Source organism: Anabrus simplex, chromosome 1 (genome assembly GCF_040414725.1).
Source record: "Anabrus simplex isolate iqAnaSimp1 chromosome 1, ASM4041472v1, whole genome shotgun sequence".
In the NCBI taxonomy this organism is placed as follows: domain Eukaryota; kingdom Metazoa; phylum Arthropoda; class Insecta; order Orthoptera; family Tettigoniidae; genus Anabrus; species Anabrus simplex.
The window spans coordinates 1,368,926,251-1,368,951,935 of record NC_090265.1 but is presented as its reverse complement, the minus strand read 5'-3'; the positions used below and the strand labels follow the sequence as shown (position 1 = coordinate 1,368,951,935).

The window sequence follows — 25,685 nt, the reverse complement described above, 5'->3', positions numbered from 1 at the left end:
CATGTCTTCCCCGTCTAAACTTTGCGACATTTTTGAAACGATATTCTTGTATCTGAAATCACCCGGAACAAATCGTGATATTTTTATTTGGATTTATCCAGCTCTCGAAACAATCCTGGTGAGGTCACTCTTATTGTGGCTTACTGAAGACTTATATGATAACGCCTTTACATCCTTAATACAACCCCTAATTATCCTCATAACCATATGTAGAGATCTGTAATCTTTATGTATAATCGGATTCATGTGTTTAACCCAGCGAAAATCTGCCAATTATGTTTGCCATTACGTTATCATCAGCTGACTTCCTCCCCAGATTCAATATTCTAGTAAGTTCCTTCAGTTTATCCTCCCTTTTACAACCATTTTTTACTCTATTTCTTTCCAATTTGCACCTCCTTCTTAGTCTCTTTACTCCTCTGTTATAATATAGCGGGTATTTAACATCCCTTATCATCTTTAAATGTACACACCTGTTTAACATTCCTCAGCAACCGCTTTAAACCCATCACACAGACTCTTTAAATGTTTATTTACCATTTTCCACCGATCGTAATTATTTTCCAAAAACTCATGTCTGTCTCATCAACCATATGGTATTACCTAATATTACTAATTGTAAAATATTTCTTTCGCATTTAATTTTAACTACGACAAAAGTCACCTTCGTCATCACTTACATCATGTATAACTTCAGTTTCTCTACAGAGCCCATCTGGTTTTGCCAGCCCCAAGCACAGAATATTCTTCTCTCGATTGCATCAGTTTCTGATTCAGTTGTCCTTCTCAGATTAACTTATTCATAATTTGTTCATCATGCTTCCTGTCATTACCATTACCAACGAAATTGACATCTGCTAAATTGAGATCATCCTCTGAAGCGACGTTCCTTTCTGTGTCGTTTCCCAAGTAGTTGATTAACTTATCAAATAATTCCGCATCAGCATCAGCGCCACACTTTCCAGGCGTGTACACCCTAAAAACATCAGGCTGCCTATTATCTTTAGGGATGAGCCTTCCACACAGAATTATATGTTTCTCATCCTTCACATTGTACCGGTTACAAATTCTTGTTTTTTTCATTATGAATACTCTCCTACCATTCATATCATGTCACTACGATAGAAACTTCACTTCCGTAATAAAATTCCCGTATTTAGCCATCATTCTGCTCCTATTACAATATCTGGTAAACAAAGATCTATTAAATTAATTATATTCCTTTTTTCAATGCTTCTAAGAGTTTAATACTAATTATTTTGTCATTCCTCACTTGTCTTCCAGCTCCCTTTATCACCGCTCACTAGTCCGACCCGTTTCCCCCAATGTACCTCCCTATAACCCTTCTAAATAAGCTCTTAACATATACGTACCACTACCGTTCATGAGAGAAATTTGAGCCTCGCCCTATCTCCTACCCACACATTACGATTTTCAAATCTCACTCCCAGTTTCCCACATACCCACTCCATAGCCTTATTTAAATCGCCGATCACCTTCCAGTCTGTATCCTTCCTATACAGTCTTCCAATGGTAAATTCCCGCTCCCTTAAACTCCTCCCGTGCTGAATTAACCAGATCCTAACATTGTTTTCACCGACAAGAAAAACTGCCACCTTCTCCTTCCCCTCTTTATTGTATTCTACTTTCCTCAACATCTGCCTTAACTTAGTTCCTAGATAACACTATCCTATTTTCCTTTCATCCACACAAATGTCTAACAACAGAGTCCGCATGACTAGAGTCTCAACCCTACCCACCTTAATGTATCTCCTTCCGTCCTGGTCTCCCCTAACTTTCTGGACGGCTGCCGAACCTACTTCCTCCTGCTGCGGTAGTCATCTTCTGTGGCGTCGTGTAGATACGCTCTCCTGTAGCAGTCGCCAGCGGGATACAGGGAGAAGCGAGAGGAGTGGACCAAGGCATAATAGCCCGGAAGATTTTTATTATATTGACACCGGCCGTGAAAGCCTTCATACTTTAACAAAATAAATTGTCCTTAGGGGAACACTTAAGGATAAGGGAGATTCAATCCATTACTAAAATGTAAAATAGACGCTGGGGATGAACTATTAAAAACATAGGTATTTAGAAATTTGCCCTACTAATGTAAAATACACATCTTTCAGAACACAAAGTGAAATTATTCATGTATGTGATACTATGATTTCCGGGGACATAGTATCAGGGTTGAACCTGTCAAGGTTTACTTTCTTTGCATGAAACTCATGATATTCGTGAAATAGAACAGTTGTGTAATTGGTTTGAGATATGTTTGTTTTGAAGACAGTGAAAGAAACCGAATAATAAATTATTGTCTATCTTCCGTTCCCTTTATGAGTTGGAAGCTGAAAATATTGCGAAATCTTTGCTAGAAGCTGTGCATCAATATGGATTATGACTAAATTGTTAAAGTAGGGATATGACGACTATACAACAATTGCTGGTATGTATACATGGTGGTGTACAAGTAAAAATAAAAGAACAATACCGTAAGGCATTTTAAGTGCATTGTTTTGCTCATAGAATAAATGTAGTGAGAAATGGCGTGAATAAATTGCAATCAAGTTCGGAACTCAACAGCTACTATAAATGTGATTAAATACTTGAGGCAAAGTTCTAAGTACAGGGGATGAATACAGAATATCCCAACGTTGTATGAAAATAGACAGTTCAAAACATTAGGGGAACAAGTTTTTGAACGTATGTCATGCTCTACAAAACAACACCTCAAACTCATGTATATTACCAACTAAACCTTTATTCTTTACCGTTGAAGTATACAAAAGAACATCAATGGATTCGCGTTCATTTCCATAACCCAAACGGAAATGTCCAAATAGGGGCGAAAACAAAGCAATAACAGTCCTCCAGGGTGGAATTTTTTTCACAGTTGGAGAGCGTCAGTATGGTTTATGTCCTCCACGAGCATTTACCACAGCTTGGCAACTACGTAGCATGCTCCATTTAAGTCGACGGAGTTCACGTTGCGGTATCAGGTCCCATTCTTCAATGAGAGCCTGATCGAGGTCTTGGAGAGTTTATCGTGGACCAGGACGCCCACGAACACTTCTGTCAAGCCTATCCCACACATGCTCGATGGGATTAAGGTCGGGACTCACTGATGGCCTTTCCTTCTCTTGAACTTCCAGTTCTCGCAAGACAGCTCTGGTGATGCGCGCTACATGAACCCTAGCATTGTCGTGCATGAGTACGAATTCAGGGCTAACACAGTATGCAGCAACCAACACATGCTGTATGAGTGCTCGATGTACCCCACAGCGGTAAGATTACCAGGGACGACGACAAGATCCGTACGGCCATCGATACTGATGCCACCCCACATCATCAGAGAACATTGTCCGAATCGGTCACCTTCCTGGACATATTTGGCATTTACTGCTCACCACGGCGTCTCCATTAACGTTGACGTCCATAACGCTGTGTTAGGGGAAATCTGGACTCGTTTGTGAACAACATAGGTCTCCATTGGCGAAGTTGCCAGTTGACGTTTGTACGGGCAAACAGAAACCAAACTGCGCGATGTTGCTGCGTTAAACGGGGCACTCGAACAGGACGCCTGGGTCGTAAGGACTACGGTTGGGCACTATATCCCTGTTTCGGCACACTGTGCCGATGCACAGTTATGTTCCGCTGTTCCAGATCACCGAGTGTCAATTGTTCCGAAACACTCTCTAGCAAGACAGAGACACTGACCCGCTGTCCCGTCAGAAGCCCCACTATGCACTGCCCTACGCCTACTAGCTGAACTGTGCAGTAGAGAGAACTTCGAGAGGCAACATTACATGCTCCGCGCCAGCGGGAATATGCCTGTACCGAACGTGCTGTGTGGTGTGTGCCTGTGTGTAGTTATGGCCATGTCCAGCATAAAGCTGCACGGAACTTGAACGAACAGTCGGAACTCTGAAATTTGCGCCCAATAATCAAGTTTAAAGGCTGCTTTTAGGTTAAGATTATTCCGGTCAGTATGAAATACACATAACATGGTTACAATGGCAGTGCAGGTGTTTAAAAGTAACTAATTCAAGAATATTTACACCAGTTGAATGTATTGGTCTCTATTGTGAGTAATTAGGGCCAGGACAAAACGTCACGGCACATGAGAAAGCAGTCGGAACTCTGAATGAAATACCCAAAATCATGTCTAAGTTTACTTTTTAGGATAATAATGTTTTCATTCATTCTGAAATACTCCTGTCACGATTACACTGGCAGTGCATGTGTTTACAAATGTCACAATGTTATTTTCACCAATTAAAAGTATACTCGCACAGTTGAAGAAACATTCGTCAGTACTCTATTCACGTACACAATATACAAGCGGAACACGAAAATAATACTTAACCCATACAAGCAAAACACGAAGATAAAATTAAACACTATATACAAAGATTAAAAATAAAACTATACAAGCAGAACATGAAAATAAAACTTAAACACAATATACACGCATAACACAAAAATGAAAACTGTGGGATGTTTAAGTTTGAAATGTCTTGTCATTGTGCCGGTTGAAGATCCCTTTGCAGACAAAATAGAAGAACAAATTGCATTTCACTCTGTCCGGTTTTCTTCTAGTAAGAAAAGCCCTGAACAGGACTCCGATGCGACATTACGCAAAGTTTACCGTCTTTCGTAAAGTTTAATTAATTTCGTGCTGTTATGCTCTTTGCACTTCGAAGTCCTTCCCTCTCAACTTCCATTAACCTTCTTTAATATCTCGAAAATTTCTCTCAACACTTTCTCGGGGATTGACGTTAAACATTAATTTGGACTTTAAGGAAACTTTTAAGCCCAAGAAAAGTACAGGTCATCGCTTGGGAATTAAAAACATGACTGGATGGAAATATTGTACTTTCGTGGTGTTATGCTCTCTGCACTTCGAATTCCTTCCCTCTTAACTTCCATTTACTTTCTTTAATATCTCGAAAATTTCCCTCAACACTTTCTCGGGGATTGACGTTAAAAATGAATTTGGACTTTAAGGAAACATTTAACGCAAGAAAAATATAGGTCATCGCTTTGGAATTAAAGATATAACTGGATGAAAAATGTTTACACTCCAGCACAGGGCGGCACACAGCCGGTATCGACAATCAGACACAGCCAAGGCCAACTAATCTACTGTATCTAGTGCGGCCTTGACACAGCACGTTCGATACAGCCATATTCCAGCTGACGCGGAGCATTACATGTTGCCTCTCGAAGTTCTCTCTACGACGCAGTTACAGACCCGTGTCCCGTGTGTCGGTACTCTGTACCGTAACACTCCGCCTCAAGCTCCTAATGTTGCGGAACAACTGAATGTTCCGGTCTGCCCAACCCTAGTAAGGACACTTCTCATAACCTGTTTCTTACTGTCTGGTCGGACACCGTGGCTCCAGTGACCCTCCTAAGGTCTTGTTGCAGTTCTCTGGCGGTTGCTGAACGACGCCACAACGTACAGAGGATTAGATATCGGTCAACCTGTGGGGTTGTCTTGCGTCCATGACCTCGTCCAACCCACCTTGTAAACTGGCCTGTCTCAACGTAGTGATTCCACAGGCGTTGAATAACTGACGGAGAGACATTGAGATCCACAGCAACACGATGAAAAGTTCATCCTTCCTGGATCAAAGTGACGGCCATTGCGAATTTAACCTCATTAAGATGTCTTATGGGATGTGCTGGTTTACGTACAACGTGTTCAAATGAACGCAGTAGTCTGTATACCTCACAACGACACACGTATGCACCGCTATTCACTTTGTTTTGAGGGATCACTTGACAGTTTAATGCATGGCTACGCCTGCAGACGGAGTATAACTTCGATTTGACATACCCCGAGTAGGTAAGGTCTCAGGGTATGTTGTGCGACTATTGAAACCCCATCTATCAAATTAACGTTCACATACCAAACGTTACAAAACATGCTCCCCTAGTTGTTTTAAATGTGTAGATGGACAGAAAATTATAAAAGCGTCCGTTTATTCAGCGGATTTTTCATACATATCGTCAATGAACTCGAGGTAATTTCCAATGACCTAGGAGATCCTTCAGATAAGCAGAAAACATTCCCCTTATATAGCACACTATCAAAACTAACTCTCATTTTGTGTATTTTCGCTACTGAAAAGCTTTCTGGTATGTAGGAGTCATTATCTAAAGCTCTACAGGCTGAATAACAAAACTACGTAATACTGTGATATAAGAGGAACTTGAGAAATCTAAAGGAGGTTTAAACCAGAGAAAATGCATGTAGCTAGTAGTAAGCATAAGCATGTGGAGGTATCCTAGACTCTATGACAGTTAAAGTCTAGGAAAAACCTCAAAAACTAAATTTACCTAGTCATTAAATAAAGATACATCCAAGAAGTATTTATAGGGTATTTATGGGATATATATGATAAACTATACTTAAATCATTTTGTAGCATTTTTCAGTTGGATTATTTTAATATGAATTATAAAAAATTAACTGCATGTATTATGATTATAATTAATTAATACTCCTTCTACAGCGGTTGGTCTTCCGTAACTGGGAACTTCATTCATTCATTTTTCATTATTTTGTCACGTAAGCATCGGGTATATCACGAAGTGCTCTTTTGATTTTTCTTTGTTAGATTTTTAACTAATCTTGTCGATTAAACACCAGATGTGCCACCGGACATGTCTTACATGCCAACATCGCACGATAATGTCAAAAAGACTATTTCACACTTCTCAAAAATCTGACTATGTGTACTAGGTTTGAAACCATATTCTTACGATCAGGAGGCCAACTCTCTACCTATCACATTCAGAGGGAGCTAATGGTTCAACAATTGATCGCACACAATCTGGTAGAATAGAACTGTAATAATATTTAATGAAGCTCACGAGGTTGATTGTAAAGGCTCGTTTGGTTCCTCGGATTTTAATTTATGTATTTTTTAAATATATATTTGTGTACATATTTGTTTGATTTTTCTGTTATCATCGAAATGAGCTTCGTATATATCAAGAACTTCATTGAGAAAATGTACTTACCTCTTTGTATTGGAGTATGCGTGAGATCGTGATCCAGAAACTGCCCCCACTGCATGACGAGCAAGGTATAGTTGTCATATGGCACATCGGCGTCAGTGGCGAACTGAGTGCTAACAAGTCGAGCTCCTGGAAGTCCTTCAGAACGCGGAGAATTCACACCTGTGGAAACAAAGTTTACTTTTCAATTTTCTCATTCGGGATATTCACTATTCAATCACTCATGAGTCATCAGTGTCATCACAATATCTGAAGAATCACCGATTCAAGAAATTTGACACAGAGCTCATACGTAACGAGTAAGATACCCTTTTTAGAAATTCTGTATCTAGGTTGAAAAAATAAGGGATAAAAACATGAAATGTGGGCAGTGTTTTGGAGCGATATGTCACAGCATTCATAGGCCGACGACTGCTCTAATACTTCATTTTTTATTTGACCTGATAGCGTTAATATCTTTCAGGAATCAAGGATATACAAAGATAGGCCCTAAACCAAAACTTATACTTACAACACTTCATCCCCCTGTAAGGAACCGGTAATTTCACTCGTTATTAATATAATGTCCCCGCCCCCTTCTTTGGAGAGATCCAGCGACAGTCCAGGCTGTGCGTGTGTTACATGTACCGGCGAAACTGTTTTGAGCTCGATAGGTGAGCATTCTGAGGAGTATCAACGGCGATCACCACTTGTTAAATGCCGTTAAATACCTTGCGCGAACTTTTTAATGAATGGCGAGTGTTTCTGTGTAAACTTTTATTGCGTTAAAACATGAATGTGAGGCGATAACATTCCGAACTTCATTGAAGCAAGTTCAACTTGATGTTATGCATAATCAATGACAGTTCTTTTCCACTGTAACGAGTTGTTAAAGGCATGTGTGCAATATTTATCATGCTCACTACCTTAACCTCCGTCAATGATAGACGTTTAGTAGTCTCAACAATAGACTGGACTTAAATATTTCAGGTGGTTGAAGCACGTGATACAGAGGAGTTTTCTCTTTACAGGTTTCAAGGAAAGGATTCGATCTCAGCTTATCATCGAATTCCATCAACAATTAACCTCCTACATGGGATGTCGGTGTGTTTGATGGACTTGTACCGCATCCGAATGATTATCATTAGGGGCTAGATTAACACGAGGCCCTGATCTCGATAATGCAACCTCGGGAGAAGGTGTAAGTAGGCCATGACGTTCAACAAAACATCAAATTTAAGTACAATTTTTAAACATGTTAGTATCTTTCCTTTATAAACATCTCTTGTAGAGTAATGTCCCTCTCTACTTCAATACCTTTCAGCGGCTTTGTCGTAGATCTCGGAACCATGTTGCCTTATTGCGCATGACTTGTAATCATAACATTATCTTTTTCTTCTAGGTAAAAATCGAATAAAACATAAAACCCAAGAGAAAATAATATTAACCTTCACGCTAAATAGATACATTTTAATCAACTTTTGAGCAGCACTTTCATGTGAATGCTAGCATTTGTGCCCGTTCTTCGCTCGGTAATTTGGAGTGGATTACACGTATTCCTCAGGAATTTATCAATGTTACATGGCTGCAGTCAAACGTTTTATACGATATGTCAAAGTGACATTTTCCTCCGAAAGCAAGTGGCAGTAACGTGAAGTACGTTAAAGTTGAAAAAATCGGGACGGAATGTGGACAATTTTGCGGATTTATAGTACGGTACAGTTTCTTGTCCGAAATTCTGCGAAATTCTCCCGGCTTCTTAGTTGCATATTGTTGTTTGTCTGACCACTGGCATGGTGCTGTCACTCAAGTCACATTAAACTCCCCGTTGATTTTATCTGCTTTATTATCTGCTATGTCGGTCTCCAAGGCTAAATGGTGAGCGTGCTGGCCTTTGGTCACAAGGGTCCTGGGTTCGATTCCCGGCAGGGTCGGGAATTTTAACCTTAATTGGTTAATTTCGCTGGCACGGGGCTGGCTGTATGTGCCGTCTTCACCATCATTTCATCCTCATCACGACGCGCAGGTCACCTACGGGAGTCACATCAAAAGACCTGCATCTGGCGAGCCGAACATGTCCTCGGACACTCCCGGCACTAAAAGGCATACGCCATTTCATTTCATTATCTGCTGTATGGAGCGCGTCGGCCTCTCACCGCTGGATACCGTGGTTCAAACCCCGGTCACTCCATGTGAGATTTGTGCTGGACAAAGCGGAGGCGGGACAGGTTTTTCTCCGGGTACTCCGGTTTTCCCTGTCATCTTTCATTCCAGCAACACTCTCCATTCTAATTTCGTAGCATCTATCATTCATTAATATATCACTGTGGGAGTGGCGACCCCATCGTAATAATAGCCTATATATGATTCATTCATTACATCCCTGACCCGGTCACTGACTTGAAAACAGGTTGCAGGTTTTCATTTTTCATCTGCTGTATGGATAAGAGTAAATAGCTCTTTTGTTTTTCCCGTTAGCTAGACAAAAACCTTGACTGGACAGAACACGTATCACGTATTTACTAACGAGTATTTTTTCCCTTTAACTTTCATAAAAGACTGAAATATTTGCTTCGATTAAAGGGCAGAATTCTGTTGGTTCAGTAGCTGATAATGCCACAGACTATTATGACCTCGTATATGATAGACTAAGTGGTGTCTTACTTAATAGACTTCAGAGAGCTCAGAATGCTTTTGTCCGCTATATATTGAAAATTCCTTAAGATAAATTGGCTTAAATTAAACCAGCGTCGTAGCTGTCACTCTTTGCTTCTACTCTACAAAATAATATACCTTCTCGTATCTAACAGAGCCTTTCTAGTTGGTCTTACACATTCATAATATCCCAACCAAAGCTGCAGCCAAATGCTTAATCCTCAAAATACGAAATAACAGATTCATCCCCTAGAATAATTATTTTGTTGTTATTACAATTCGATCATAGATTTCGTTGTCTAATGTTCTCAGGGACACCATATTGTGACCGTGAGGCCACAAATGAGTGAACAGGTGTTGGTGCGGCTTGTGTTCGCTTGTCGGCGAGATGGGGTGCGCGCGACCTTGGACAAGGGCGAGAACGAGTTTTTTTGTGCGGAGAGCGGCCGGCTGGCTAACGGAATAAAAATAAAAAAATGAAGGTTGGCGAGTGAAAGAAGGAGGCCAGCGCGTGTCACCTGTAATTGCGAGGAACGATATGAATGAAATATTTGTAATATCTTTGGTGGCGACGTGCATAATTACGGAAGGCTCAAGAACTATAGTAAAATAAACTGGATAAAAGAATAGCACATTTAGAGGATATAAATTAAAAACTGAAATTTTGAAATAATTTGCACGACCTTGTGGCTAAAATGGTGATGAAGTTGTAGATTCGTACAGTGGAAGAATTTAGTGTCTAAATTGACTTTACTTCCGTGCATGTGCACCAGACATGATATTTAAGTCATGTGATACGAATACTCATTCTCACACACTGGCGTGTTCCTGGACTATCACCTTCGGTCGCTCAGCGTGGAACGTCGTGAATACTGGCTTAACTCCTGTGCTCTACGCCTCCGATAATTGGATACAAGTTAGAACAGTGCTGTGATCAGACGTCGAATGTGCAGATATTAATCCCTTAAGTACGTGTCATTTCCAAAATACAGTTGCGTGTGTGTTTGGAGCCTACTCTAAAGCATTTTGTGTAAGTTTCAGCTTTCTTAAGAGTGGACGCGGAAGACGTGGACGTGAATATTTCCAGAAGAGGACGGAACTTCGCATCATGGATTTCCAGTGCTTCACCATGAAGTTCTAAACCTTTGACCATCGTTGGCGGCGTCGGGATGCAGATTCTTTCGTCCTGGCATGGCTGATTGAGAACCCAGACTTCCAGACATGAAGATTTCTCTATAAGTTAAGTCGATTACGTCTCATTTATATCTGTTCTATGTAGTTTTGTTCTATTCTTTCTTTCTTCTTAGTAAGCTATTTTGACACATTTTATGGTTGTTTATTTGCTCGAATACGTCGTAAAACTGACACATGTGATTACTTAATGACCATGTGGCCATGAATTTGACAGTGAGGGTTCTGATAGAGTTATCCATGTGTTATCGACACCATCTTTGCTTATTGAGTAAATTTCGTCACGAATATGAATTAATTTATGTCCGATGGATTTAATGGTAGGGTATTTCGTCCACATTTTCTGTAGTTTCCTTGTAATGGAACTTCTACTTGTACCTCGTGTCTGAGACAACGTGTCATCGGGATATTGAGTCCGAATTCTACGTACGAATTTAATGTGAACATGTGCATTGGGAGCATGTGATAATTGGCTGGAGTAATTTATCATCGAGACACTTTTAAGTGGATATTATGTATTTGTAGGACGTTGGTAGGTCCTGATATTTCATGACTACACATATTTGAGATTAGGATGCGACAAGTTAGGGTCGTCATTGTGGTACACTGTACGTGTAGAGTATATGGAATAATTGTGCATGGCACGAATCTTCGTGAAACTGAGCTTTTCACATGTAAATGGATTATTCGCGATAAATGCAGTGTAGTCTAATGTTAGTGTCTTCAGATGAAGAAAATGAAAGTCCATGTTAATCGATGTACTTTTTAATTCGTGGGAATATCCCAAATTTTCTCAAGTAATCCAGTAATTTCAAGCTCAAGGTACAGATGAATGTTCGAGAAGGCCTTAGGTCTAAAGAACAGGTCTTCGACGAAATATCTAAATAATATCTGATTCGTGACTATACCAGCCTATTCGTTGATGCAATTTTTCGCTCTCATGTGATAACTCAATCTTGCTGTAACTCAATAAATTCGTTAACAGGAGAGTAATACGGTTGATCGACACTCGTCGACATGTACATAGTGTAGATATATTCTTCTTGGTACTTACAGTCTTCTTGACAATTTCCGTAGTTAGCTGTAGAAGTAGTAATTTGTTAGTATTTAGAGGATTATTTTTTTATGTGTTCTGTTCTGAAATATGTGACACTGATATTATCGATTGATAGTGGACAGGATTTCCACATGGATGGTATTCTCCCCATTTACTTACGTTTGCAAGCCCAGGAGGCGTTTTATTTTGTTTAATTGTTGGTCAAATACTTAACGTTCAGTATAAATTCTCACGAAAAAAAGAGGTGAGATGACGTGAACAGGTATATCCGACGTCTCGGATTAACTTAGAGAAAACCAAGGCAAATTCAATTTTTCATTTTATTGGTAGATAACGACTGTAAATTTTATTTTTTGCTATGAGTGTTAACTTTTTGAATCTTGGATATTTCTTTATTATACTCGTTCTTACAATTACTGCATTTTTTCCAGATTATCGATGAAGGCTTGGCCCAGACCTCATTTTTCTGAATGAAAATTTTAATTCAACTTTAAACCAATAACTTAATAACTTTAAAGACGAGAAAAAAAATTTTCACAATGTAAATACTCTGTTAGAATGTTAGGGAAATAACTGTCGTGTACCATCCCATTTGATTGTGCCTAGGTTTGTTACATCAAGAGCCATATTAAATTCCATAACGTAACGATCATAATCATAATCACAGATTTCAGGATGGCCAATACTGCATTTAATTAAATAAAAGTGTCATATATGTTCTATACCTGGAACGTGCTTATTTGATGAACCCTATGATAATCCTGCCACATTCATTTATTTTATAAGCCTACAGCCACCGAACTGAGCACCCCTGGGGTGTCTCGTGTTCGCAGACTGACTACGACGGGCACAATATGTGAATCGGCATATACAAATAAATTTTGGCTGCAGTACTTGGATGAATTAATTTGAGTGTGAATACATGACATCTCATTTCCTGTTTTGTTATTTCACTTCTCGCGTTACTATGCTAAATTTATTTTTATTGACTAATTACGGCAACTTTATTCATCGGGAGTGATTCGATATGTTTTAATTTCTTTATTGTATTTCGTAACTACGTAGAGTTTAGTATTATTAGTGTTTATGTAATATATTGCTAAATTGTACGTATATTGCAGTGTCATAAGACATGGTTTGGCAGAATAGGAGCCTTTAATAGCCTGAACCACACCATGGGAAAGGTATAATAATAATAATAATAATAATAATAATAATAATAATAATAATAATAATAATAATAATAATAATAATATGTTGTGAATTTGATGCCATTATTATTCCTGATTTAATAACTAGTTCACTACTTTCGCCAGTAGTAACACTCAATTGTTGGATGCATAAATTTTCTAATTGGAAGAAAATATAAATAGCAATTTCTTATAAATAGACTGTAGAGTTAATGTGTACCGTCCTACGTAGAAGAAATAGTTGATTGCGTGTGTAGAGCAAGACTTCTAAAAACCTTACTGTGTAAAATGAGGTGTTATGAGCTCATGTAAGTCTAATTTTATACATCTCAGTTTCACGTGAATACTGATAGAAATAATGCAGAATCAAATGCTTTAAATACGTAATAAAAGAAGGCTATGATTCTTCAAATAATTATTTCTCTGCGTAAAATCATCATCATCATCATCATCTGTTTACCCTCCAGGTTCGGTTTTTCCCTCGGACTTAGCGAGGGATCCTACCTCTACCGCCTCAAGGGCAGTGTCCTGGAGCTTCAGACTCTTGGTCGGGGGATACAACTGGGGAGTATGACCAGTACCTCGCCCAGGCGGCCTCATCTGCTATGCTGAACAGGGGCCTTGTGGAGGGATGGGAAGATTGGAAGGGAGAGGCAAGGAAGAGAGAAGGAAGCTGCCGTGGCCTTAAGTGAGGTACCATCCCGGCATTCACCTGGAGGAAAAGTGGGAAACCACGGAAAACCACTTCCAGGATGGCTGAGGTGGGAATCGAACCCACTTCTACTCAGTTGACCTCCCGAGGCTGAGTGGACCCCGTTCCAGCCCTCGTACCACTTTTCAAATTTCGTGGCAGAGCCGGGAATCGAACCCGGGCCTCCTGGGGTGGCAGCTAATCACGCTAACCACTACACCACAGAGGCGGACCTCTGCGTAAAATACTGGTTCATATGTCTATTTAAATTACGAATGTTTGCTTCATGTTTTGTTGTTTATATATTATTCCGTGATCCAAATGGATTTGATCTCCCAATGTTCCAGCAGATATTGCGCTCGACTGCATATCCTTCCTTAAAGCGGTACGTATAAAGGAGCTAGGAGGATGCAGTAACTAGAAACAGAAAGGGGAAGGGGAAAGCAACTACGTGCCTCTTACCTCCACAGCAGAGTGACCAACGCCGATCCTCTTGTAACTGGGAGACCACTATTACTAACCAGTTTTCATTCAGTCCCTGATGGGGACGGCGGGTCTCCTAGACGGTAACGCTGCCTCTTAGGCCAGGGAGATGTGATACGGTGAAGAAGGTGTTAGGAGAAATTGAGAGCGTGTTGGAGGTGGTCTATACTAGGAACGGGACAGGCATTCACTTTAGTGCATGGTAATGGGAAACCACGGGAACCCATCCTCAGGACAGCCGAGGTGGGGAACAGCCGTGACTTTGGGTAATTCCAAGGACGAACACTATATATTGAGGAAGTGCATAGAACTCAAAACTCAACACCTACCAATCCTAAACCAAAGCTGAGAAACAATCAAGCACACTCCATCTCCTCCGCAGGATCCTTGAGGTCCAAAATCACCTACAAATGATCATACCCTATCTCAGAAGCCCACAACAACACCTCCTACAATGCCTCTGATTTAACCTACATCATACAGTCGAAAGCAAATGCCCTCTCCCAACGAGCGCCTCGCTGGTCACAATCATGATTTAGTTTGTTTAAACTGAACCACTCCACGGCCTCATTCACATGAACTACCCACTGCAACAGACGTGTCAGTTCTCACTACCACATTACTTGTGAGGTGCATCGAGACCGGGCGACGTGTGCCAGTTGTCAAAATATTACTTCTGCGCCATTTAGCGATAATGATAAACATTCACGAACATAGTCACACCTCCCAACTTCGTCCCTCCTACAACACAAATATCAAAACCCACACACAACTACACATTGCCCAGAGCCTCCCCATAAACATTGTTCTGAAGCATGGGGATTACGGGGAAGAAACCGAGGCGGTACACTGAAGTAACGCTGTAGCACTGAATTCGTACAAAACAACTTTTAAATACTATTCAAAATTAGTTTCGCCATTCCGATAAATTAAATTCAACTCATGCCAACACTACTGCCTGGTTGCTTTTAGAGCAGCATTAGGCGTAGTCATTGCTAGGATGTGAAACCGCTTGAGAATACAACATATCGCTGGCTCAATTTTAATTCCAAACTGTGTCAGATTTGTTAGCCGCGCACACGAGACAGAGACTCAGTTAACTCTAACTCACTATTAAATTAAATATTAATCGAAATATTGATTTCCCTAAACCTTCAATAACCTACCTAGCCTTAACAGATTACTCTGTTCAACTTTCATCAAACATTCAATATTTCAACTCATGTAACAACATCCCCTATTACTAAACACTAAACCACTTAGCTAAATTAAACCCCTCTCCAAAACAATGCATGCATAATATAGATCATATTCTTCACTAACGAAATACATTTTCTAAATTCTTAATAATAATAACGCTAATTTACTAGAAGGGAAGGATAAAATGCGCACCGGTACCAGCGTCGTTAGAAACGCCCCACTAGATGGTGGAGAGGCAGAACGAAGCAATGTAAACCGATGGGACACTGGCATACCAACACTTGTCTTCAGAAAGAGAGGACCTCTCTAAATGCCGAGCTCATTATCCAGTGAAGAATTAGGGGCTTCAAATATAACCGCACTACAGCCTACGGCAGAAGGTCCTGTAACCCTGAAGTGCAGAAGTCGAATGGCAGAGTTAACACAAAACAACATCTAATCCATTGAAGGTAACGATATTCTACTTCCAAATTCTGAGATTGTATTAAGGAGGTTCGTAAGACATTGTGTTACGGTTTTCCTTGAAATTTAAGGTCATAAAACTTGAAACAGGTTTTACCTAGAACCCAAATTACTGTAACATGACTTTCGATTCTAAACTGTAACTTGCATTGATTTAGATTCGAACCAGGGCAATCTACAAGGAAATGATAAAATCACTCAGGTACACCCCCGATGACTTTTATTTCCCTTTAACGAAGGAACGACAATAAGTAATTTTTCCAAAATATATTTACTTGCATGGTATGATATTCTTTGTATTTTTTTCGAAAGGGAACTATTTTGAACACATTATACTAATATTAATATTGAATATATTTCGCTTGATGTTTGCAGTATGATGTTTCACCTGGGAAAATACCGTAATGGGCCATTAGGTATATTAATGTCTTCTTACAACTTAAGAAATATTGAAAAAAATATGTATTTCCAAACGATAATTTTCACCAAAGAAAATGTTAAGTGTAATTACTTAATGAATATACTATTACAGTAACAAAATTGAAGATGAGAAGTGTCAGTCATGTATATTCACCTCCACTATTCGCCTTTACAAGTAACGGACGATTTTCAGTGCTCTTACAACAAGATTTAGTAGAAAAACTAAATGTATCATCCATAGCAAAGTGGTAGTTGCGACATTATATACTTTTTACAGCTAAGAGGCTTAAATCATTGGATGTCATGATCGAACATTTCCCCTTAGAAAATCGAAGGTTAACTCAATTTCCTTCGTTAGATTCTATCTTTTCAACGTTTCACATCACTCTACATCCGCCATGGTTTCTCTCAAATTCATCCTCTTTCTTTTAATTGCGGGGATGCTAATAGCACTGCTTTATGTAGGCATCAAGCCACAAACTCGAGAGATTTCCAGGTACATATTGTAATATTCGGAACATTACTTTGACAAGCATCAGCGTTGGATGTCTAGAAAAACTCAAAGCTACATTAAGGCAGATATAATGAATTTAATGCTATTTTCCCTACACACATATATGATTACATAATAGAATACAGTACATTTTCAGTGTTCAGCTCACAATCGTTTGTGAGTGAGCAAATATTTCTTTGAAATCTTCCATACTCCTGTTTCTACGTTATATAACGTGAAATCACTTAGACTCTCAACACCGTCTAAGGGAATCGCTTCAGTGCATTATATAGCAGCCTCTTACGAGAGTACTCAAGTTCACATCTGTAGCAAATGTATTCATCTTATAACCTTATATTCCTTCCTTTTTAACAATATGCTCTGTGTTATATTCCCGTTCTTACCAGCAAACATCTTCGTTTAACGTTCGCTTAATTTCACTTCAATGAGCACTGTTAAATGCGATTGATCCTGTACATTTCATTTTATGAATGTTGCAGTATATCTCAAGTGAAATTTTGTTACGGAGAATTAATAAAGGAATGGAGCCATAGAAACAGCAAAATAAAGTAAAGTTATGTAGGTAAGACTTATTCCAAGAAGTAGTCTCCTGCAAATCATCATCACTAAATACAATTCCAAAGTAAAAGAGGACCTGGGAAAAGGAGGACTTGGTGGCTCATGCATATAGAGAGCGTATGAAGAAAAAGCTATATACATACCGTCACCGTACTTAGGGGGAAGAACACGTTGTAAAGCCGTGCCCGCACGACCCCACTTCTCATTGGCCAGGTTGTTACAGCTACCATCAGCGGAGCGATATTTGGTCATCTGACATTGGTTAGTTGATGGACACGAGTCTGCTATCACTGTATTCAGCACACTGAACGTAGGTAAAGCAAACGTTCCTTGCTCAGGACTCAGTTGGAACCTGTAACAATGACATATATAACTTCAGAACAAGTAGATATACTGTACTTTATGCCACTAACGACTTACCATTTAAACACTGCACATTTATTAACATTAGTTGATGTGAGACCTAGAGACAAGATTAACTTTTTCAAAAATATATTCTGAGTCTTTTAGTACCAAAGGGTGTCATTTACCTCGTACACTGTGTGCACCATCTCGAATATTTTTAAAGGGCACGTTTCTCTGCATCATTTCATTTAACTCATTTCGTTTCAGCCGTAGATTAAACCGAACGTTGGAGCCCTTGGTCAGTTCAAAACCAATCACGGCCGAGCATGTTCCTTGAAAGGCGATACCGGTGTGCCCTTCGCCCAAAGTTTGGTGAATATTTTTTCGGTGAATGTTTTTCTTTCCTACAATCAGCGTATCTGTTTCCGGTACTTCAGCTTATGGTCACGGAAATATTTAATAGAGCAGTATTTTACACTCGATATATAAAAATCCAGAACGAATAAATTAATGGAAGCCATGGCAAGTAGTGAAAGTGATTTAATGAGTTGAATGAAAACCCCCAATGTTGCATGAAATCAATTTATAGACTCTAGATCTTACATGCATGTCGGTTATATTACAATTTATTTGCTGAACCTAACAGGCTTCCGCCCAAATACACGTTCCCATTCAAACCAAATAATAAATTTAAATGAAATGAAGTAAAATTCTAAATCTACGATGCGGGCACCCCTACGGGTGAGAGACAGAGCTACATGTAAGTGCCACCCCTATACTATGTGGACACTCACATGGACGAAAAACAGTGCCTAATGTAAGCTCCACCCCTATAACTCTAAATATCTTAATTTAATCTTGTGACCCCCACACAGGCGGTAACCAATCCACATGAGAGGCGCCACACCTATAGCTACTGACCGGGTGTGCTGTTGCCCCCTTGGTGAGGAAAAAAAGGAACCACCCTCCCTGGAACAACACGTCCGGCCCCTCATAGAGTTGACAAAGTTAGATCCTCACCATCACGTCGGTTATAGAAATTTATACCCGGATAAATTCTCGGATATCCCATCCAAATTGATAGCGCACTAAACCTCTCATGTCCCTGGCTTGTACTTTCATAACTCACAATCCGTGGAATATGCGGAGTCACTACGAAGTCTCAAATCATGTTCTTATTACAACACCTAAATTGGTGAGAGTTAGTCGCCATCAACTACGAATGATGAATACGTATTTTATAAAGTGATATGTTGTTAGATTAAATATTGTACATGTTAGAATCGATTTAAATGTTGAAGATGACTGAGATCAGAGGGCATATCATTTGTGTATTTTATGTAATGGGGAAGGAACTGTGCAAGCTTTTGTGTATGGGCGATATCTTAGGGCGATTTTTTGCTAGTGGCTTTACGTTGCACCAACACAGACAGGTCTTATGGCGACGATAGGTTAGGAAAGAGCTGGGAGTGGGAAGGAAGTGGCCGTGGTCTTAATCAAGGTACAGCCCCACCATTAGCCTGGTATGAAAATGGGAAACCATTTTAGGACGAAAAATGTACGAAGTGCTTAGGTTACTTTATGACTCACTAGCTGATGTACCCGTGCTTCGCTACGGGATTCTCTGAAAGACTGACTTGGTGGTATTCCTGACTGAATTCAACATAGGTCATGACAAAAACGTCAGTAGGAATGTAGCGATTGAAAGCAATGTTATCATATAAAATACTCGATCAAATCAAAAACCGCACACTTTCTAACTTTCATCGAACAGTACTACGGTGCCGATCCAAGAGTTCAAAGTTCCAGAGCTGGAATAACCAGGTCGCAGACTGCCGTTAACACTCCTCTGTCATTATTCCGTTAAATATGCACACTACTCATTCCAATCAGTGGCTCAGAGTAGGGATTGTATAGCTCGAATACTATGATGAACCAGTGTGTTACGTACCAGATATATCAGAAAATGTATGAACCAGAGGAATGGCATGCTAAAGAAGAAAGTTATCTTACTCCCCAGCTACTTCCCGCCAATATACAGGCAGGCTGTTACAGTTGGTACGACCAAGCGAGTTGCCCGTGTGGTTAGGGGCGCGCAGCTGTGCGCTTGCATCCGGGAGATAGTGGATTCGAACTCCACTGCCAGCAACCCTGAAGATGGTATTCGGGAGATGGTGGGTTCGAGCCCCACTGTCGGCAGCACTGACGATGGTCTTCCGTGGTTTCCCATTTTCACACCAGGCAAATGCCGGGACTGTACCTTAATTAAAGCCACTGCCGCTTCCTTCCACTTCCTAGACCTTTCCTATCCCATCGTCGCCATAAGACATATCTATGTCGGTGCGACGTTAAGCAAAAAAGAAAGATGGTATTCCGTGGTTTCCCATTTCCACACCAGTCACACCAGGCTGTACCTTAAAGCCAAGCCGCTTCCTTCACTCCACTATTCATTTCCTATCCCATCGTCACCATAAGACCTACCTGTGTCGGTGCGACGTCAAGCAAATTGAAAAAAACCTCGGTACGCTGCAGTAATCCTATCTATCGGGGATGAGAGGAAAGAGAAGACAAAAAGCACATCACAACAAACAATGGTCAATGTAGTGTTATTGTTGATAAAGTTTATGAGCTTTCTATATTGCAGGCCTTCACATTAGTTTTCTTTCGACTCTGTGGACTTAGGGTGTCTTACAAAATTATTTATATCGTAGACTGTAGTTCCTTATTCTCAGACTTTACATACCGATTTTCACTAAATTCTGTTTACCCATTTTCTCGTGACTCGGCGCTGATATGCACTTAGTAAAAAAAGTCCAAATTCATGAATATCTCCTATTATATGCGGTACGGTAACAATGTATAAGACATAAGTGATCGGAAATATAATAACTTCTTACATAACTACTACTAACTTACGACATAACTAAAGTTAGGTTAGTTATGTAGTATTTATCGATACGACCACTAATAACATAAATAACTTATTTGAGAATTACATTTCAGACCTTCCCCTAAACTACCATTTCACTCAGCGTGAATAAAATAATTTGTAGCCTAGATTGCAGTGGTTCATCACCCGTCATTACATACCGATTTTCATTAAATTCTCTTCAGCCGTTTTATCGTGATGCGTGTACATACATACATACATACATACATACATACATACATACATACATACATACATACATACATACATACATACATACATACATACATACATAAATACATACAGACAGACAGACAGACAGACAGACGGAAATTACGCAAAAGTAAAAAATGCATTTCGTTGTCGCTGTGGACATAACCGACACAGAAATACCATTCTTTTCAAATTCTGAGTAATGTACAGACAAAACTCTGATTTTATATATATAGATTTATCGATACGACCACTAATAACATAATTAACTTATTTGAGAATTACATTTCAGGCCTTCCCCTAAACTACCATTTCACTCAGAGTGAATAAAATAAGCTATAGCCGAGCTTGTAGTGGTTCATCACCCGACATTACATTTCGATTTTCATTAAATTCTCTTCAGCCGTTTTCTATTGATGCGTGTACAATCAGACAGACAGACAGACAGACAGACAGACAGACAGACAGACAGACAGACAGACAGACAGACAGACAGACAGACAGACAGACAGACAGACAGACAGACAGAAATCACGGAAAAGTAAAAAATGCATTTCCTTGTTACTGTGGACATGACAGATACAGAAATACCATTTATTTCAAATTCTGAGCAATGAACGGGCAACACACTTACTTTATACATAGATTACATTTCAGGCCTTCCCCTAAACTACCATTTCACTCAGTGAGAATAACATTATTGATAACCTAGATTATAGCGACCTATTCCCCGACTTTGCATACCAATTTTCCTGAAGATACGACCACTAATAAAATAAATATTTGACAATTAAATTTTAGGCCTTCCCCTAAACTACCATTTTTCTCAGCGTGTATAGCCTATATTGTAGCGACTTATTTTCCATCTTTGTCTAGCGATTTTCATTAAGACACGACCACTAATAAAATAAATATTTGAGAATTAATTTTCAGGCCTTCCCCTAAAATACCATTTCACTCAGCGTGATTAAAATACACTGACTGACAGAGCAAATGCAACACCAAGAAGGAGTGGTTCAAAAGGGATGAAAGTTGGGGAAAAAACAGAGACGGCACGGACGAATATTTGATGTTTATTTCAAACCGATATGCAGGTTACACAATGCGCACGGCATCGACTCAGTAGGATGTAGGACCACCGCGAGCGGCGATGCACGGAGAAACACGTCGAGGTACAGAGTCAATAAGAGTGGGGATGGTGTCCTGAGGGATGGTTCTCCATTCTCTGTCAACCATTTGCCACAGTTGGTCGTCCGTACGAGGCTGGGGCAGAGTTTGCAAACGGCGTCCAATGAGATCCCACGCGTGTTCGATTGGTGAGAGATCCGGAGAGTACGCTGGCCACGGAAGCATCTGTACACCTCGTAGAGCCTGTTGGGAGATGCGAGCAGTGTGTGGGCGGGCATTATCCTGCTGAAACAGAGCATTGGGCAGCCCCTGAAGGTACGGGAGTGCCACCGGCCGCAGCACATGCTGCACGTAGCGGTGGGCATTTAACGTGCCTTGAATACGCACTAGAGGTGACGTGGAATCATACGCAATAGCGCCCCAAACCATGATGCCGCGTTGTCTAGCGGTAGGGCGCTCCACAGTTACTGCCGGATTTGACCTTTCTCCACGCCGACGCCACACTCGTCTGCGGTGACTATCACTGACAGAACAGAAGCGTGACTCATCGGAGAACACGACGTTCCGCCATTCCCTCATCCAAGTCGCTCTAGCCGGGCACCATGCCAGGCGTGCACGTCTATGCTGTGGAGTCAATGGTAGTCTTCTGAGCGGACGCCGGGAGTGCAGGCCTCCTTCAACCAATCGACGGGAAATTGTTCTGGTCGATATTGGAACAGTCAGGGTGTCTTGCACATGCTGAAGAATGGCGGTTGACGTGGCGTGCGGGGCTGCCACCGCGTGGCGGCGGATGCGCCGATCCTCGCGTGCTGACGTCACTCGGGCTGCGCCTGGACCCCTCGCACGTGCCACATGTCCCTGCGCCAACCATCTTCGCCACAGGCGCTGCACCGTGGACACATCCCTATGGATATCGGCTGCGATTTGACGAAGCGACCAACCTGCCCTTCTCAGCCCGATCACCATACCCCTCGTAAAGTCGTCTGTCTGCTGGAAATGCCTCCGTTGACGGCGGCCTGGCATTCTAAGCTATACACGTGTCCTGTGGCACACGACAACACGTTCTACAATGACTGTCGGCTGAGAAATCACGGTACGAAGTGGGCCATTCGCCAACGCCGTGTCCCATTTATCGTTCGCTACGTGCGCAGCACAGCGGCGCATTTCAAATCATGAGCATACCTCAGTGACGTCAGTCTACCCTGCAATTGGCATAAAGTTCTGACCACTCCTTCTTGGTGTTGCATTTGCACTGTCAGTCAGTGTAATTTATAGTCTAGATTGTAGCTGTTCATCACCCGACTTTACATTCCGATTTTCAAAAAATTCTCTTCAGCCGTTTTCTCGTGATGCATGTACAAACAGACAGACAGACAGACAGACAGATAGACAGACAGGCAGACAGACAGATAGACAGACAGACAGACAGACAGACAGACAGACAGACAGATAGACAGACAGACAGACAGACAGAAATTACGGAAAAGTAAAAAATGCATTTTCTTCTTACTGTGGACATGACCGATACAGAAATACCATTCTTTTCAAATTCTGAGCAATGTACAGACAAAACTCTTATTTTATATATATATCGATATGAAAAATTTGCATTATGCAAAAAGGGTTGAACTGAATGCTTGGGTCCGACTAGAGAACTTTGCAAACCTATTGCATGCCCAAGCCTACAGATATAAAAGGAGGAGCATGATATTGCAACAGTGATTGTGATTGCCACGTTGCTCGCGCAGTATATTTCTCTTTGTGAAGCAGGGCAGGTAATTGCGAGGTGGTAACCACATTTAAAAGTTATTAACTTTTAAATTAATATTTCTTTTCAAGCACCTTCACGTATTACATAATTCTGCAGTGTGGAAATTAGTGTATTGCTACCAGTTTCCATTTAGAGAAATGCACAAAGAACGGTAGTGTTAACGGCTTTCAATATTGCACCCACATCTCGAATTAATGTAAAATACAGAATTATTTTATTGAAGGTTAGATCGAAAAGACAGCCATTTCTGCGTAGGTTTCACTCAGGCGGCACGTGAGGTCCCATATAATTTCTGGGGACGGGAGCATGAGTCTTAAAGCACGTTCCACGATGTCTTAAAGTTATTACACTTTCTAACAGCCCTCTAATAAACTTGGCATACCGGCGACCGCATATTTCTGTCGCTGTGTTTCTCACGGGAAAAGGAAGCCAAATGCCATAAAACCACACCTAATTCCGATACAATAGGGCTAGTGAAAGAGACAGAAGAGACATTCACAAGTAGGACAGAATGATACCAAACACCCCTTGACTAGTGGTTGAGTCTATCCAGAAGTACGTCACGTACCCTCAAGAAATATTCAGCCAATGGGAACGCTTTAAACTACGCATTTGGAACAACACATGAAATGATTTAGTCAACCTGGAATATCTGGACAATTTAAAAGCAGAAACAGGGTGATCCTGACAGCGGGAGGAAATAGAGGATTTTCCATGCTATGTTTGTGATTAATTACTTGTGTAACAAGTTTAATTGAGAAAGTGCGTCTGTGAAAAGCAGATTCCGCGCTCTGAATTATATGTTGTCAGTTTACGCCCAACCACAGTGCATCTTCAAGAGAAAACAGTGCCACGGACGCCTACAAGTCAATAATAACTCTACGCTCGATATTTGATGTAACGTCCGTCAGAGTGTTTTCAGTAATATTGTGTCTTTAGCAATACCTGTAAAAATAGGTGTAAGACGTGTATGATAAAATTATTTCCGCTGAAGAAAGCCACCCACAAATGCGAACGGATACAAGTACGCAAAACCTCTGAGGGCAGGAAGCCGAGCCCCGTGGTGGCCCAGAACATATAAAATTGACCCGCCTACCGCATTCTTTGTCAGAACCTCAGTGTTGTTCAAGAGTCTCAGTGTTGCTTCAGCACGCAGAGTGTGTTGTGTCAACTCATTGTGATTCTCCAACTCTGAAGTAAGTTACTTATAAACTTTAAATTTGTCTGTGCTATAACATAAACTGTGGTGGGAAACATTAACTTCGAATTTGCTATGTTAACTCCTAGACAGTGATGGAAACATTAACTTCGAATTTGCTATGTTAACTCCTAGACATTGATGGAAACATTAACTTCGAATTTGCTATGTTAACTCCTAGACATTGATGGAAACATTAACTTCGAATTTGCTATGTTAACTCCTAGATATTGATGGAAACATTAACTTCGAATTTGCTATGTTAACTCTTAGACATTGATGTAAACATTAACTTCGAATTTGCTATGTTAACTCCTAGACATTGATGGAAACATTAACTTCGAATTTGCTATGTTAACTCCTAGACATTGATGGAAACATTAACTTCGAATTTGCTATGTTAACTCCTAGACAGTGATGGAAACATTAACTTCGAATTTGCTATGTTAACTCCTAGACATTGATGGAAACATTAACTTCGAATTTGCTATGTTAACTCCTAGACATTGATGGAAACATTAACTTCGAATTTGCTATGTTAACTCTTAGACATTGATGTAAACATTAACTTCGAATTTGCTATGTTAACTCTTAGACATTGATGTAAACATTAACTTCGAATTTGCTATGTTAACTCCTAGACATTGATGGAAACATTAACTTCGCATTTGCA

At 40.4% G+C, this 25,685-nt stretch overlaps 1 protein-coding gene across 1 annotated transcript in view; it reads right to left on the bottom strand.

The window, feature by feature from the left end:
- Nucleotides 1-25,685, bottom strand: part of LOC136859161 (peroxidase) — a 266,353-nt gene that overhangs the window by 85,062 nt on the left and 155,606 nt on the right. Inside the window, exons 4-5 of the mRNA XM_067138679.2 lie at nt 17,572-17,780; nt 7,032-7,190 (exon numbers count right to left, since the gene is read on the bottom strand). Coding sequence (XP_066994780.2) covers nt 7,032-7,190; nt 17,572-17,780 — 368 coding nt within the window. The remainder of the gene's footprint in view (nt 1-7,031; nt 7,191-17,571; nt 17,781-25,685) is intronic.